General features: G+C 35.8%; 1 protein-coding gene across 1 annotated transcript in view; it reads right to left on the bottom strand.

Moving 5' to 3' along the window:
* Nucleotides 1-8,230: 8,230 nt before the first annotated feature.
* The window catches only part of SRFBP1 (serum response factor binding protein 1), a 55,694-nt gene continuing 47,537 nt past the window's right edge, over nucleotides 8,231-16,387 (bottom strand). Inside the window, exons 6-8 of the mRNA XM_033111216.1 lie at nucleotides 14,966-15,677; nucleotides 13,732-13,769; nucleotides 8,231-10,458 (exon numbers count right to left, since the gene is read on the bottom strand). Coding sequence (XP_032967107.1) covers nucleotides 10,274-10,458; nucleotides 13,732-13,769; nucleotides 14,966-15,677 — 935 coding nt within the window. The 3' untranslated portion in view covers nucleotides 8,231-10,273. The remainder of the gene's footprint in view (nucleotides 10,459-13,731; nucleotides 13,770-14,965; nucleotides 15,678-16,387) is intronic.

The raw sequence follows: 16,387 nt of genomic DNA, 5'->3' as shown, positions 1-16,387 counted from the left end.
AGCCCTGGATATCAGCTTTTATCTTGACTGTCTGCTGGACCAATGTTGGGTATTTTGGACTCTTCTTACAGTGACATCCTTCCTCTAGCACGAACTTCTGCATCAGAGTAATATCTGTTCTAGCAAAAAAAATAAAAATAAAAAAAACCCAAATTCGTTTGGTTCAACAGTATACACACATACACACGAAGATCAGACAATGAAGTTTGCGAATTCATCCTACAAAAAGTGCTACATACATCTTTGCTGAATATCACTATGGTCACCTTTGAAGTACTCCCTTTGGGAAGCTATGCACCAATGCCAGCACCTAGTCCACCCTTCAAAGCAATTTTGGAACTCTTTTTCTGGAAAGGTCATCAGAGCTGTCGTTGTATTACCCTTGATGTCCTGAATGTCATCAAAATGTCTTCCTTTCAGTATTTCCTTTATCTTCGGGTAAAGAAAGAAGTCATTGGGGGCCAGATCAGGTGAGTAGGGAGGGTGTTCCAATAGTTATTTGTTTACCAGCTAAAAACTCCCTCATAGACAGTGCTGCATGATCTGGTGCCTTTTCGTAATGGAAGAGTCATGAATTGTCGGTGAAAAGTTCAGGTCGTCTAACTTGCTTATGCAGCCTTTTCAGCACTTCTAAATAGTAAACTTGGTTAACTGTCCAGCTGGTACAAATTCATAATGAATAATCCCTCTGATATCAAAAAGGTTTAGCATCATCGTTGCAACAAGTTCGAGAACTTAATTGTCAGACCTCGTGTGTGTGTGTGTGTGTGTGTGTGTGTGTTTGTGTATGTATTTGATATATATACACACATATATATGTATTTTTGATAACAAGCAATTGGCTTAAGTGGAGGAAAGGATCGATGACTGTGATTCCCAGTCATTTAGGTTCTCAGGCAGATGGTTGTTTTTTCATTTTAAAAAGGGGGATCTTCTAATGTCTTCCTGGGAATTGACATCCAGCTGAAGGACAAAAGAAGAGTGGAGGACAGAAGAGGATTTTATGGGCCACGCCTAGAAATGGTTTATATATTTTTCACCCATATTCCATTTACACAATTATTCAGTCATATGACCCCAATCTAACTTGAAGAGAGGCTGAGAAACGTGGATTAGTTGTGTACTCATTGGTTTGATCAAGCCAATTTGCCAATCTCTGCCAGAATATACAGGGGTAAATTCCAGAAAGATTAAAGATAAAGGTAAACACAAACCTATGAAAAGTACCCGTGGAAAATATAGAATTATTTAGGGATGTCAAGAACTTTTCAGAATACGGATGTTCTATGGGCCTACATTGGGCACTTAAGAGAAAGACGCAGAGAAGGGACAGGGCAGAGATAAAACTTTCCTTGAAGGTGCAGGTCTGAAAGAAAAGAGGCTTTTGCTGCAGGAAAGATACAAATATGCAACCACGATCCTTGTTCCCTATTGAGAAAAAAAGCCTTAAACTACTGTAAGGTCATCACACACTGTCAACCAAGGCACAGGTTAAAACTCATTGTGAGATGGGTAAAAGAAAAAACAAACCCTGGTAAGGGTCAGGAAGCTGTTCTGTGCACAGACTATTAAATAGATCTCCTAAATTGGGGGGAGGTAAGAAACTCTCCCAAACAAGATTTTCACCAAAGACACGATGAATAATTTAGCTGCCACAAGGAAGAGGGGTAGATCGCAGAGATTATGGCAATCCCAAGGTCCAGCCACAATCCTGTGAGGTATGAAAATCACAGAAAAAAATTTTAAAGATCAAGGGCTCAAAGAATTCTTTCCTTTTCGAGGAATCTACTAGAAACTGAACTTCATCCAAAAAAAGATGACTGGGAAAACTTTAGCAGTTCAGTTTTAAATCTACTTAATTGCAAATCTAAACTTAAAACTAAGGATAGAACACTAATGTCATATAAAAGAATGCTTTCTGTGATGTGTTGTATGTTCCAATGAACTAAAAACAATGTAACTAAAAATGGGAGGAGAATGGAGATGAAACCAGGAAAGTAGAATAAACTTACTAACAGTGATTTAAGCAACAAGTGAAAGTTAAAGGTTGTCATTAAAAATGGACAATACAAACTGTGAATAAAAGAAATAAGGAACTAAGGGCATTAAAAAGGTATAAGCATAAAGATAACCACTAGAACAGAAATATTAACCTTTTAAATACCAAATTTAGGGATTTTTTATTTAAAAGAACAGCAAACACACTGTGAAGAGAATCGGCAAACACTGTGAAGAGAAATAATATAATAATTACAGCACAAGATAATCTGACAACTGAAAGCAAACATATTCATCTTATCAACAATTGTAGAAGGGTTTAGTTTGCTTATTAAAAGGGAAGATTTTCAACTTGGCTCACAAAGACCCGACCATATGCTCTATTCAAGAGACACACCTCAAACAGAAAGGCTAAAAATAAAAGGATAGTCAAAGGATTCCAGGCAAACGGAAACACTAAGATAGGGGCCAGCAAACTGATACCAGATAAAATTAGAACGCAAACCATAGTAGGGGATGATTTTCTAACTATGATCCTAAATCCATATGCAAAAATGAAAATAAAAGAAAATTAAAAGAGAAACTGATACATCTGACTATATACAATAAGTGGTAGATGAACATGATAGAAAAGTAAACAACATAAAATCAAAAGGCAATTGACAATTTTGGAAAAAATATTTGCAGTATGTATAACAGATAAAGCGCTCGTATTTCTAATATGTAATCTTAAAAGAGGGAAAAGACAAAAACAAAACTCCTCACAAATGGAAAAATGGGCAAGACATGAAAAAAAATTCACAAAAATTCAAAAATAATTCTTAAAAATTAAAAACGTATTCAACTGTACCCTTAATAAGAAACATGCATAGTAAAACTATACTGAGGTAAGGTAATTTCTCACCTACCCAATGGGCAAAAATCACAGTGTGATGAAGCACCACTCTGTTGGAGTTGTTGGGACACAGGTGTCTCTCATATCCTGCTGGTGGAAATACAAATTGGTACAACCTTCATAGAAGAAAATTGGCAATTTTTAAAGAAAACTGCTTATATATTTACCTTCTGACATCATTTTCCTACCTCTAGGAACAAACCCACAATATGAAAATGCACACTGTTGTTCACGTTTTCTTTGCAACATTGTTTGTAACTGCAAAATATAGAAAATAATCTATATACTGATACATAGATGAATTGAGTTTAAAATTGACAGATTAACCAATGGGATGCTATAAAGGTTTTTTTTTTTTTTCAATATGAGGAAGATCTCTATGGATATAGTTGCAGTGATTTCCAGGATATATTTTTAAATGAAAAAAAGCTAAGCTCATAAGAGCATCTAGGGAATGTTATTTTTTGTGTAAAAAGAAGGGGAAATAACTAAATATCTTAATACATATATTTGTTCATCTGTGCAAATAGAAACCGAGGAAGGATAAACTAGAGACTAAGGAGACTGATTTTCTACAGGAGATGTGTGCGAATGAGGTGGAAAGTGAGGAGCTGCCACGTCTGAGTACAGCGCTTTGTGTAGCTTTGACTGATGGAACAATGTTAATGTTTCACATATATAAAGAAAAAGTATAAATAAAATTACCAAGGAAGAAGGAAAATTCCTTAAAATACCATCATATAAATTAAACTGCATTTCACATGAAGTACTACTTGGAAGAAAGGAGGAAATGCAAGTAACCCAGCTAACTTTTATTATTATTTTGAAAATTGAGATACAATTCATATACCATAATATTCACATTTTTAAGTACACAATTCCATGGATTTTTGTATATTGACAAAGTTGTACAACTAACACCACCATCCAATTCTGGAACACATTCATCAGTCCAAAAAGAAATGCCATACCCTTTAGCAGTCACTCACTATGCCCAGAAATCACTAATCTACTTTTGGTCTCTATGGACTTAGTTATTCTGGACATTTCATGTAAGTGGAACCATAATTTATGTTAGGCTTCTTAGCATGTTGTCTTCAAAGTTCATCTATGTCATAGTATCAATACTTCTATCATCTTTATGGTTGAATAATATTCCATTGCATAAACACACAGTTTACCGTTGAAGAACCCAACCTCCTGCACAAACGTCTGTGTATAACTTTTGACTCCCCAAAAACTTAGTTGTCCCTCAGTATCCATGGGGGGTTGATTCCAGGACAGCCCCCCATGCCCCACATATATCAAAATCTGCAGATGCTCAAGTACCCTATATAAAAAGACAAAGATCAATGCATACAGTCGGCCCTCCATATTCACAGTCCCCCAACCATGGATGGAAAACAGTACAGGTACTGATTTAAAAATACACATATCAGTGCACCCATGTAGTTAGTTCAATTCTTGCTGTGCAAGAATCAACCACATTTACCATTTTTGTTTATTCAGTCATCAGTTGATGGATATTTGGGTTATTTCCTCTTTTTAGCTATTATGAATAATGCTACTATGAACATTCACATTCAAGTTTTTGTTTGAACATGTTTTCAATTCTCTTGGGATATAGAGCTATGAGTGGAAACGCCAGTCATGGGGGCTTCCATTATGCCTCTGTTGGTACACTTGATCGTATCCCACAAGTCTTTGTGGATCCATTTACCTTCGTTCTTTTTATTCCTGTTCCTTAGACTGGATAATCTCAATTTACCTGTCTTTAGGTTCACCGAATCTTTCTTCCGCCTGCTCAAATTTGCGGTCAAGTCCTTCTGTTGAATTTTTTGTTTCAGCTATTATACTTTTCAGCTCCTAAATTTCTTTTTCTCTTTTTATAGTTTCTGTCTCATTACTGATATTCTTTATTTGGGGAGACATTGTTCTTAGACTGTCTTTTAGTTCTTTAGACATGATTTCCTTTGGTTCTTTGAACGTATTTAAAGTACCTTATTCAGTGCCTTTTTGACTAAATCCAAAGTTCTGCCTCCTCAAGAACAGTTTCTATTGATTGCTTTTTTCCTCTGTATGGGAGCCATACTTTGCTTCTCCATGTCTTACAATGCTTTTTTGAAAACTGGATATTTTCAGTAATATATTATATAAGAAGGAAATAAGGTATTTCCCTTCTCCCCAAATCTCATTTCTGTTTTGTTGTTATTGTTGTTTGTTTAGTAATTTTTTTGAGATATCTTTGTGAAGTCTGTATTCTTTGTTCTGTATGGACACTGAAGTCTCTGCTTCATTAGTTTAGTGGACAGTATACTGGACAGTATACAATGAACAGTATACTAATAACAGGACAGAGATTTTCTTAAATGCCTGGAATCAATATTTCTGATTTTGCTGTGTGTGTGTGTGTGTGTGTGTGTGTGTGTGTGTGTGTGTTGGGGCACACGTTCAACACTTAGCCAGAAAATGGACAATTCCACCTTAGCCTTCACTTCCTCCTAGTGAAGAGCCTCAAGGTCAACCAGAGGTGAGAATTTAGGGCATCCTTAGTTTTTTCCTGAACAGGCACGCAGACCTATGCATATTACTTCCTTAATTCCAAGAAATACGTCAGAAAATATCTGAGTTCCAAAAGATACTGAATTTTCTAGATTGGCTGTTAAGCTTTTTGATGAACTTCTGGTTTGCTCCAACTGTTAGTCACTACCTCTGTGCTGTTAAACAGTTGCCTCTACTTGTTTTTGAAAAGTAATCTCAGTAAGACTTTTTGCACTGGGCAAACTCTTAGTCAAGACAGATTTGCAAGTGGGGTCTTCCCGTGAACCACAAAACTGGTCAAGTAATGACAATTCTGAGGGAATACATATATATCTTTGAAGCTCCAACCCTATTCTACACCCTCCAGTGACTGTTAGGCTACTGGTTTTTGCTATGATTGTGGTTCGTTGTTTTTCAAGACTACCATGAATGTGAGAAGTGAGGATGAGAATAGGGCAAGTTAAAATGTCACAAAAATCACTGTTCTTATCAAGATTCAACCTTTTTCTTGAAAAATACTCACTGGATCGCTGTATGCCTTTGGTTAATTCCATAGTACTGAAAAAGTTGATTCTGATAACATGCAGTTTTCTAGTTGCTTTTTATGAAGAAAAGAATTTCTGTGTCCTTACTCTGCCATTTTTGCTGAGACAATTCCAGGTAACTTTCAAACTTAGTTTTGAAACCATATGCCTCAGGCTAAAGAAAAAAGTCTAAAGATATATTGAACTTTGGTTAGTTGTTACTGTTTTTGTTTTTCAGAGGCATCAGTTAGTGATTCTGAAACTAACTTCTGTGTATTCTAGGGCTGAGAAAATAAGTAAATATACTGTGTATAATGGGAACCATCTTTCTCACTGTTAGAGAAAGGACTTACATGTCAAAAGGACATAAGAGATAGCTTGAGAAGGCTCCCGCTGGTCAAATTAAGGACAATCTGAGCATCAAAATAAATAATGGGCTTCTATTTCTGACTATTATGAAATAACAGGGATCAGATTTGCCCTTCTACATTAAGCAACTAGAAAACTGAATAAAATATATAAAACAAAGATTTTTAGATAGTGGACAAAAAGTTGTACAGGACAGTAATACCAGAGATCAAGAAAACAAGTAAGTTGAGTGCTCAGCTCACTGCATGAAGTTTTCAAACTACAGTGCAGCTGGAAGGAACCCCAAAATAGCCCAGTCGCCTTATTAAGACACAGAGTTCAGAGTTTAGATAGGCTAATGTGACTAGAATTTGAGGAAAAATACTGAAGAGGAAGGATACACACAAAGAAAGTGCTCTATATGTAGAAAGTCCTCTCAAGTTGATGGCATGAGAATGATCTGCGCAATGTGTACGAAGAGCCTACCAGGGCTGGGGGTGGGGTCGGGGGGACAAAAACAAACAGACAAAAAATCACTAGAAAAGAGTTAGTGGAATAATCCCAGGAATGTACAGTCCCACCAGACACAACAGAAAGGTTTGCTAATAGCCAGAGCTTTAGGTATTAGCGTTCTTAGAATGGTAATGCTTCAGTAGTGGGGCCAGATGAACCCTAGATGAAGGTTTTTCAACCTCAGCACTACTGACATTTGAAGCGTAGGTAATTCTTTGTTGCATATATTGTAGAATGTTTAGCAGCATCCCTGGCCTACAGCCACTAGATACAACTTCCCTCTAAGTGTGACACCCAGTATACCTCCAGCCTTTGCAAATGTCCCTGGGGATAAAGACTATTCCAAGTTGAGAATTACCGCATCATGATCATTAAAATAATTATTAATGCTCCACATGTTCAAGGAAGTAGAAAAAAACAGGAACATGTAAGAAGACAAGTGGAATTATTACAGTGAAAACAATATCGATGTATTGCAGGATTATATGTAGAAGTAAAACAACAGTACAAAGGCTAAGAGGAAGGGAATTAAAGTGTACTGCATTAAGGTACTTAGTACACAGTGATATTAAAGAGGCATCCATCAGATCCTACTGAAATCAATTTTAAAAATGAATAAACAGGGGAGAAAGGAAAGCGCTTCCTTATTGTAAAAAGCCAGCTAATAAATGTAGAAACAAGAAGACTTTTTTAAAACATCACCATTTATAACTACTATAGGAACAATGGTTTCCAGTAAGAATTATGAATGTTAAAATTAGCGCATGATAGTTTCAGAACAAGATAAACACAGTTTCAAAGTATCTCCATACACGATAGTTATTAATTACAAAGTGAAAACCAGTAACTTTCTGGTGTGAAGCCTTACAGATACCACTTGAAACAAGTAACCGAAGTTAACACCACCACTACTAGGTCAGATCAACGCCATCACCTGCCTCCTGATATGCACTGGGATAAACACGACATCACTTCTGTGACATTCCTGCCCAAAGTGCCCAACCTGAATTTAATAACGGGAACATCAGACATTCCCAATTAAAGGGACAATGCAAAATAAGCTTGCCTGTACTTCTGAAATACATCAATGTCAGGAAATACTAAGACAGACTCAGGAACTATTCTTAGGAACTAAAGAGACTTGACAACTCAATGTCAGGAGAAAACTGAATTAAGGTATGATGCTGATTTTCTGTTGCTATAAAAAGACACTGGGACAATCGGCAAAATCTGAATATTTGATAACTGGATTATGGTAATACAGAGAACAGAAAATGGCTTTGTTTTTAAGGAGAGAATATAAAGAAGGGAGGGGAGAGAGGGAAAGAAAAATGAAATGGGGAGAGAAAAGGGTGAGAGGAAGAGAGCAGATGGAGAGGGAGAAAGAGAGAGAGGGAGGAAGACTGAGAGGGAAAAATAGAAGAGGAGGAGAAAGAGGAGAAGGAGGAGGGAAAGGGAGAGAGGATGAGAACCAAGAATAAAGAAAAGGAAGTAAAATGTTAATGTCTGCAGACTTTGGGCAAAGGATATTGTGTAGTAAGGAACTTGGCCTTATCCAAAGAAAAGAACTGCCTTTGCCATCACCTTCTTGAAGGCAACCTGTCATACCTGATAGGAGTATCTTTGTTTAGGGCAGGAGCTGGCTACACTAAAAAAGACAAACCATGTGATTTAGGACGGGAGCTTTCGGTCATGTGGCATCAGTCCATCTAGAACAATCCCGTGAGCAATCAGTCAGTCATGTCTAGATACTGAAGACACAATAAAAATTCTGCACACTGGAGCTCAGGAAGCTTCTCAGATCACCAATCTGCATATTTAGATGCCAGGCTGATAATGACCCTGAGGACAACAGAAACTTGATGTTTAAACCCTCACAGATACTGCCCTGCGCATCTCTTCCTTTTTGGCTGGTTATAATTTGTGCCCTTTAACTGTGAATAGACTACTTTGCAGTGAGTTCTGGGAGTTTTTCTAGAGAACTTGGAACCTGAGGGTGTTTGGGGAACCCTCCACCTCCCCACCCCTCCCCACACACCACCTCCAAACCTGCAGCTGATGTCAGAAGTGAGAGTGGTCTCGTTTGGGCTCTTCTCTCTAACTTGGTAGTTGGCCCCTAACTCCTTGCAACTGGGGTAAGAAGTCTTGGGCAGACTTGGCCGTCTGGAGGACAGGGCTCTCAGACTCACATTTTGGCTAAATCTGGGTAGGCATAGAGACATTTTTCTTTCACTTTTCCTGTAACACATTTTCATAATTAAATTTCAATGAAATTAATTTCAATTTTACATAATTGAAATTAAGTCAAAATAAAATTTGAAAGAAAAAAATAAAGAAAACAAATTTTGCATTCAACGCAGCAAAAACAATTTTCTTTCTGTACAACTTCTTGAAGTCCACTGCAGTTGTTATCTAAATTCTTAAGCTTTTGAAAAGATAGAAACGACTCACCAGAGCTTGTGAATTCCTGCTGACCAAAGGGCTTTCCCCGACATTAATAGCACCAGCACAGAAATCAGGGAATTTTGTTACTTTTATTAGTTAACTAAGAACCTTTAGCTTCCCCCAGAGGAGCAAAAGTGAAGGGATTTTTAAAACCTTGTTTTTTCTTTTAAGTAACAGTACTATGATGTACAGAGTCGTCTCTTCCTCAGGAGTCATCTCATAACCTTTCTGCTCAGCCATCAGTGGAAATGCTCTTTTCAATCTTACCTCCTTTAGAATTTGTTCTTATAAATTCCAATTACGATTCCTAAAAACAATGTTTCTAGAGATGTTACACATTCTTGATTTAACAGAAATATTTACATGCAGTGAAATATAAAACCAATTTTTGGTTGTCTTGCCACATTTAAACATATATGTTGCCTAAATAACTGAAATATAATTCAGAAATCCAAAGTTGTCCTGGGAAACTAAAGCAGTCAAAAAGCACACGATTACAAATAATTAAAATTATAATAAAAAATAATATTTATTTGTATAATTTATTATCTTGTATAGAATGAATGTTACTATTTTAATCTTAGTTATGCTAACAAGAATAAATTTTAGCAAAGATGATCTATTTTAAATAGCTACAATTTCCTCATATTTTCCATTACTATTTTAAATATATCTTGACATTTATTTTCAAGGCAAAGAAACATAAACCTAAATGAATGAAATGACTTCATGATAAGCACACATGAGGAAATCTGAGTTATAATCTCAAAATCCTTTTGTAAAAGGAGTAGTCTGGGCATTTTCTTAAAAATCAACTTATGTAGTTGATTTGTGGAAGTCTTAAGTAAACATAATTTGAACACACTTAAAAAAGAGAAATAAAGACAACAACAAACTTATTTCTATACCCCCTCCAAAGAGACATACTGAAATACGAGTTTAAATAATAGGCTGGTTAAGAAAGAAAGAAAAAAAAATTTTGGATGAAGAAGTTCACAAAAAGTACTAATCAATCATCAAATGTAATTTTTTTCCCCTGAAACACAGGGATTTTAGACTGCTGTTCTTTTCGCCTCCTGCTTGCTTCCCATGAAGGATGAAGAGGCAGCAATGACTGCTGTTTTATATTTTCAGGTCCTCTATGTGCAGTCTTAATAAACTGATTCTTGAACTGAGGTTCATTTTCCAGAAAGCCTGGGAGGAGAAAGTAAAAATCATGAAAACTAACTATATACCCAAACAGCATACAATCAAGAATATTCCATTTTCTCAACTCAGTATTAAGGAAGCAATTTAGTTTTACCTAACAATTTAAAATCTAAGTTCAACAGGAAACAGCTTGAAGTTGAAATATACATATGAACAGTCAATTATGGGACACATGCTTTCTAATCCTTGTAAACAGAGGTTTAATGGTCGCCACCTCATATATGCTGTGGTGTCTTATGTACGTTGACAATAAAAAAGGAAGCAGCCCAGACAATATGGAAGGCCAGAAAAAGGGGGAGTGGGGGACATTTTATATTTTCAAAGGAGTATCATCTGCTTATAAGATCTGTGTGTGAAGCAAATGTAGCCGGAAAATATACATCCTCACTAAGATGTTGGATCTGATAATGTTGATGGGAGAGATTTATTTTTAAAGAGTGTATTAATGATTACACTCTCTTCTGTTGTCGAACAAAAAGTTATTATTAGGTTAGTGCAAAAGTAACTGCAGTTTAAAAGGTTAAAAATAATTGCAAAAACCGCAATTACTTTTGCACCAACCTAATATTACAAGGTAAATGACTAAACCTACTCAAATATATGAGAAAGTTCTGTTTTAGTCATAAATTTATCCACCAGGTACGATTTATCCACCAGGGTGGCATCTTGTATTCTAGTCCTTACAGACTCTTATATTATGAAGCACTTCAATTAAGTTATTATGAACAACAAAGTACTATTTAGGGGAGACATACTAGCCTGAAAAGACATGAATAAATGCATGTTTATAATCAGAAAGAAAAAGGAGGCAAAAATTTAATATAGATTTATTAAAAAGTCCTAGGCGTGCAAAATTTCTCCACTGAACATTAGACATCATTGTCAAAAGCCTTTTAAAGATCTCCTTAAAAAGGAAATGGCATAAGTACACACAATTTGGTATAACAGTTGCAAAACATCACTGTACACAGATTCAAAATGCCCCATATCTTACACAAATCAAATATGCTCTAGAAACTTATAGCACTCAAAAAGTTGCTCTAGTGATAAAGAATGGAGGGTTTAAATGTTAAATGAAACTTTCATGAAAACTAAGATTTGAATAGGCAATATTTCTAAGCTAATATGTATTTTTAATAATTATGTAAACTTGCATGTGTAAATAAATTGACAAATATTATAAGTAAGTAAGCAAAGTAAAAACAAAAACTTCTTTTACATGGGTCTCGTCACTGGAAAAATGTGGGAGGGCCTTAAGTTTAGAGTTATCCTGCATTTGTGAATGTATGGTAATGAGCAGATTCCCACGTTTGCCAAACCTAGTATTCTTTTGCTTCTAGATACACAATCAGAATGGATTTCCCATTGAGCTACAGTTAGATGAGGCCATGTGACTGAGTTATAGCCGATGGAATGTGAATAAAAAGCCGAACCATAAAAACCTCACATTCAAGCCTCTATTCTCTTTCTTTCCCCAATGAGCAAAGAAAATTCTTAGAACTCCTAGAGGCACAAGACGGAAAAGACTGCAAGGAGCTGACAGACTGATGAATAAGAAATAAAATCACTGAGATTTGGTAGTTAAATTTGTTTAAGTCTACTATGCATAATAGGCAGAAATTAAAGGGGACAGAATCCAGATACTGGTGGACTTTAGGTTTAGAAAAACCTTTGGACTACAAACAGTAAGAGATCAAACTGAGAAAAATTTTAAGCAGTAAAGACCCATAGAGTTTGAGCTCTGGAGCAGAGATAAAGAAGTATGGCCTTCCCAACCAAACCTCAGAGTCTCCAATACAGCAGACATTGAACGACAGTGGGGGTGGAAAACAAAACAAAACAAAACAAAACAAAACGCAATAAACCTCACAAACATAATAAAATAAGGCAAGTTTGAGAATTAGCTCTAGGAAAGAAGTTTTGGTGCAGGGCCTAGCTCATAGACGGACCGACTGGAAATAAGCAGGTCAGAAATGCAATCAGTTTTTGAGGGAATTATACTGTGAAAGAAATCACAAGCTGGGCTGGCAAAAATCTCTGACTGTTAAGACTTTAAACATTCTTCAGGACCATATATTTTTTACCAGTCACTCGGGGCAATCCTCAAGGAGATGATACTGAATGTCCACTTCAGATGTGGCCATGGAACACAGTCAGGGACTACGGGGACCAAGTTCCTCTCAGACCCTAGACAATTTTTGCTCAGGCAGTCGATGTATTGTGTGCCTCCCATTTTCACCTTAACTGAGTTTTCTTGTGGTTATTTTGCCCCTGCTTTGCCACTAAATAGTTGGTATGAGTTAGGGTGCGTAGTTTGTCTTTTTAGTGCACAGGTCACTAAGAGATCTGATAAAAAGCACTGGATCATCCATCACTCAGTAATCCTGGGCTTTGAGTGGGGATGCAGTGACTGGATGGGACTTTGGGTTGGTTTTGTTGGGAAGGAGGGACGTGCTGTGTGTGGGGGAGGAAAGGTGAAATGGGCATCTGGTGATCGAAAGGATGGCCATTATGTGTTCAAGAAATTCCACTTCCTTTCTCCTCCCAGCCACACAGACTGCATTTCTTAGCCCGTTGTGGCTAGATGGGTTCATGTAATTGAATTCTGGCTAATGAAATGTGAGCAGAACTGATTTCCTGCCACTTTCAGGCCTGGCCCATGAAAACCTCCTGCAAATTTCTCCACGTACTTTATTCCCTTCTGCTGGCCAACTGGAGAGTATCTGTGTACTAGAGGAGAAAGGAGTGAAAAGAAGAAGCTGGATCCTCGAATGCAAACCCCTCTGCTGATTCAGTGGACTGTCACGTGAGTAAGAAATTTTTCCTTCAAATTGAGTTTGGGATATGTACAGAAGTCAGCCTACCCAAATATATTCAACTTGATTTGTTATGAATTAATCTGAAAATACTTTGATTTTACTCTTAACTCAGAAAGTAACATACTAAATGGCATGGCGTTGACTAAATATATAACTTGTATAATAATTTACTTAAAGAATGTATTGATTTAGTTCAAAGTAAATTAAATAGACCCAGTATTTCCTAATAACTTTTGTCTGTATCTTTCCCACTGGCAGGACACAGGGAGGAAAAAAATCAATTTAAATTAAAAATTATAATGATAATTATAAGATGCTCTGTTTCTCTTTCTATGGGTTCATAATTCATTCAGACTGTTAAGCAACCAGAATTTTTCATACTTCTTTGGCAAAGCACTGCTTAACTGAATATGGAAGTCCGGCAAAAATTAATACCTACCTGGGGTGTTGTTCTTTGGAGCCTGTTCTCTGCAACTCCTAAAGGAAGAAAAACACAATTAGGACTTTAAAAAGATAAATAAATCCTCTGACTTAGGAAGAGAACATAATAAAACTGACAATAAAGCTCTTTCAATGGATTCTAATACTTCTTCATCCCACCAGCAATCTATAAAAAAAAAATTATAAAAACTCCAGGTTTTAGCTACGTCAAAAATTTGTTAGACACTAATATTATATACTACAGACACATGTGGGAATTGTTTTCTCCCTACCCTTATGGGGATTTCTGATCATAAAATATCCTAACTTTGTTACCTTGCGTCTACTCTTGAGGACTATCTGGACAAAGAATTCCAAAAATCGTCTCACAGGTGGAATGAGTCACATATAGCAACAATTAACATTTACATGTTATGGGAGAGGGAAAGGATAGTGGTGTGTTATTTTCAAGAGAGAAAAAAAATGTTGCCTTTTGAAGGAGGTTAGGGAGATATAAATAATATTTTAATTATTTTCAAGGCTCCAAAGATCATCGTGTGTCTTTCAAAAATTTCAACATCACATTTTTCTATCCTGTTAAAAATTATCCCTGCCTATAAACATATAGGAAAAAGTTTACTGAAGAAAACAGCTGTTACTGAAGAAATTGGCTAACCATGTGTAAAGATATCCCCTACCAGATTAGAATTATGAATGAAAATAAACACTGATTTATAACAGAACAATTATGAAAAGTGGTGGGTAACTGCCTAGTCTGAAGAAACAGAGTCAGGACAAGCAGCCGTATGCACTGAAATAGAAATACATAATAAAATGATTGATGCTTACAATAATGGCCCCGGGTTAACAAGAAAAAACCATCATATTCTTTTCAAAAAGTTGTTAAAAGAGTGACACATGTGAAACATTTTGAAAAGTTTCTTGTCAAAAGCTAACTCAAAGTTTCAAAAGTTTGATAACTGAAGGGATAAAGTTAAATAAATTATTAGGCTATACAATGTAATCTTCTGATGAAGCTAGATAAATGTGTCATTCTTATATGTGTATTTGTATATATGACCCCAATATAGAGTTGAAGAAGAAGACCAGGTCAGAACACAGGATGAATTTTGCATAAACTAGAATTATGTTAGGGAGATAGTCTCTTCTCTCATATTAGGGTGTGTAAATATTTCATATCTTTAAAAAAATTAAGAACTAATAATTATTTCAGAATTGAAAAACACTCTTACCTTTTAGAGCTTTTAGATCCAGATAAAGAATGGAAAAACACTGATTCAAACTTCTTTACTTCTGTACTTGGCTTGTTTTTGTCATTTCTTATACCCTGATGGGTTTCAAGTATATCTTCTTCAGGGAACACTTTTTTGGTGAATTTTTGTTCCAAAGCTGAAGAATGGCAACTACTTTCCTTCTTTCGTGTCCGTCTGACTTTCCCAATGAAGAAATCATCACCACTATCACTATCCTCAGACATGGAAGATTGTTTGTAAAACCTTTCTTCTGTGCTATCATCAAAATACTCCTTCTCTTCTTCATGTAATTCTTCTCCATCACTGTTACCACCGAGTGAGCTACCAGACTCTTTCTCTTTTTTGATTTGATTTAACGCTTTGATTTCTGGGTCAGCAGGTATCTTTTGGGGTTCAGAGGGAACTACAGAATCCTTTTCAGAAGTCTTTGATGGAGAATTTGTAATGTTGACTGCTTTGGGTCTATGTTCCATCATGGCTATTTTTTCTTTTGAATTATTTATTGTTTTCTTTGCCAGTATTTTGGTTTCTTTGTCTTTTTGTTCACTGATATTAATTCCTTCAGGCTGTACCTTAATGGCATCATCGTTTGAACACAAAGTGTCCTTGGAATGATTTTCTTCTGAAGCTTTCTTTGATGACTTAACTTCAGCATCATTCTGTCTTGCATCTTTAAAGGCTTTGACGGCAGCTGCAAGAGAAACAGCACATGACTTGTTTCAGCATTGAAACAAACAATATAAAATATCACTGTTTCAGTAAAGTATTTCTTAAATTATTTGGAGACACTAAAGACAATTTATACATTATGTTAAATAGTCGCATACCACATAATGATGTTTCCATCAACTACAGACTACATATACCATGGTGGCCCCATAAGATTATAATGAAGCCTGAGTGTGCAGTAGACTAGACCATCCAGGTCTGTGGAAGTGCCCTCTATGATGTTCACACAACAAAATCGCCTAACGAAGCATTTCTCAGAACATACCTTGTTATAAGTGACACATGGCTGTATGTATAATGAATAGGTCTAAGTTTACAAAGAAATCTATTCCCTTTTTAAAAACCAAACTTATAATAAATGCTCAGAAGTATCCACTAAGAATCAAATATTAAAAAATCGTCATTTCATGACTTGAAGTTATGAAGAACAGTAAAAATGTCACTGAATGCAAATAAATAAAACAAAATGGCAACTCTAACTTCTGTAGAAATAATGTATTGATATGATTTTAGAGGAGCATTATAAATTAGACTTCAGACATAAAAATAAGTATCTTCTAATCTGTGACAAAAGTAGATAATTCTTTCAATACTTGTACACACATAAATGATTATGCGACTAAGTAGTGGCAACATCAAAAGTAACATGAATTATATTAATAATTAGAAAAT

This window comes from Rhinolophus ferrumequinum, chromosome 7, assembly GCF_004115265.2.
Source record: "Rhinolophus ferrumequinum isolate MPI-CBG mRhiFer1 chromosome 7, mRhiFer1_v1.p, whole genome shotgun sequence".
Taxonomy (NCBI): Eukaryota; Metazoa; Chordata; class Mammalia; order Chiroptera; family Rhinolophidae; genus Rhinolophus; species Rhinolophus ferrumequinum.
The sequence above is the reverse complement of the archived record's forward strand: the minus strand, read 5'-3'. Positions and strand labels throughout refer to the sequence as shown.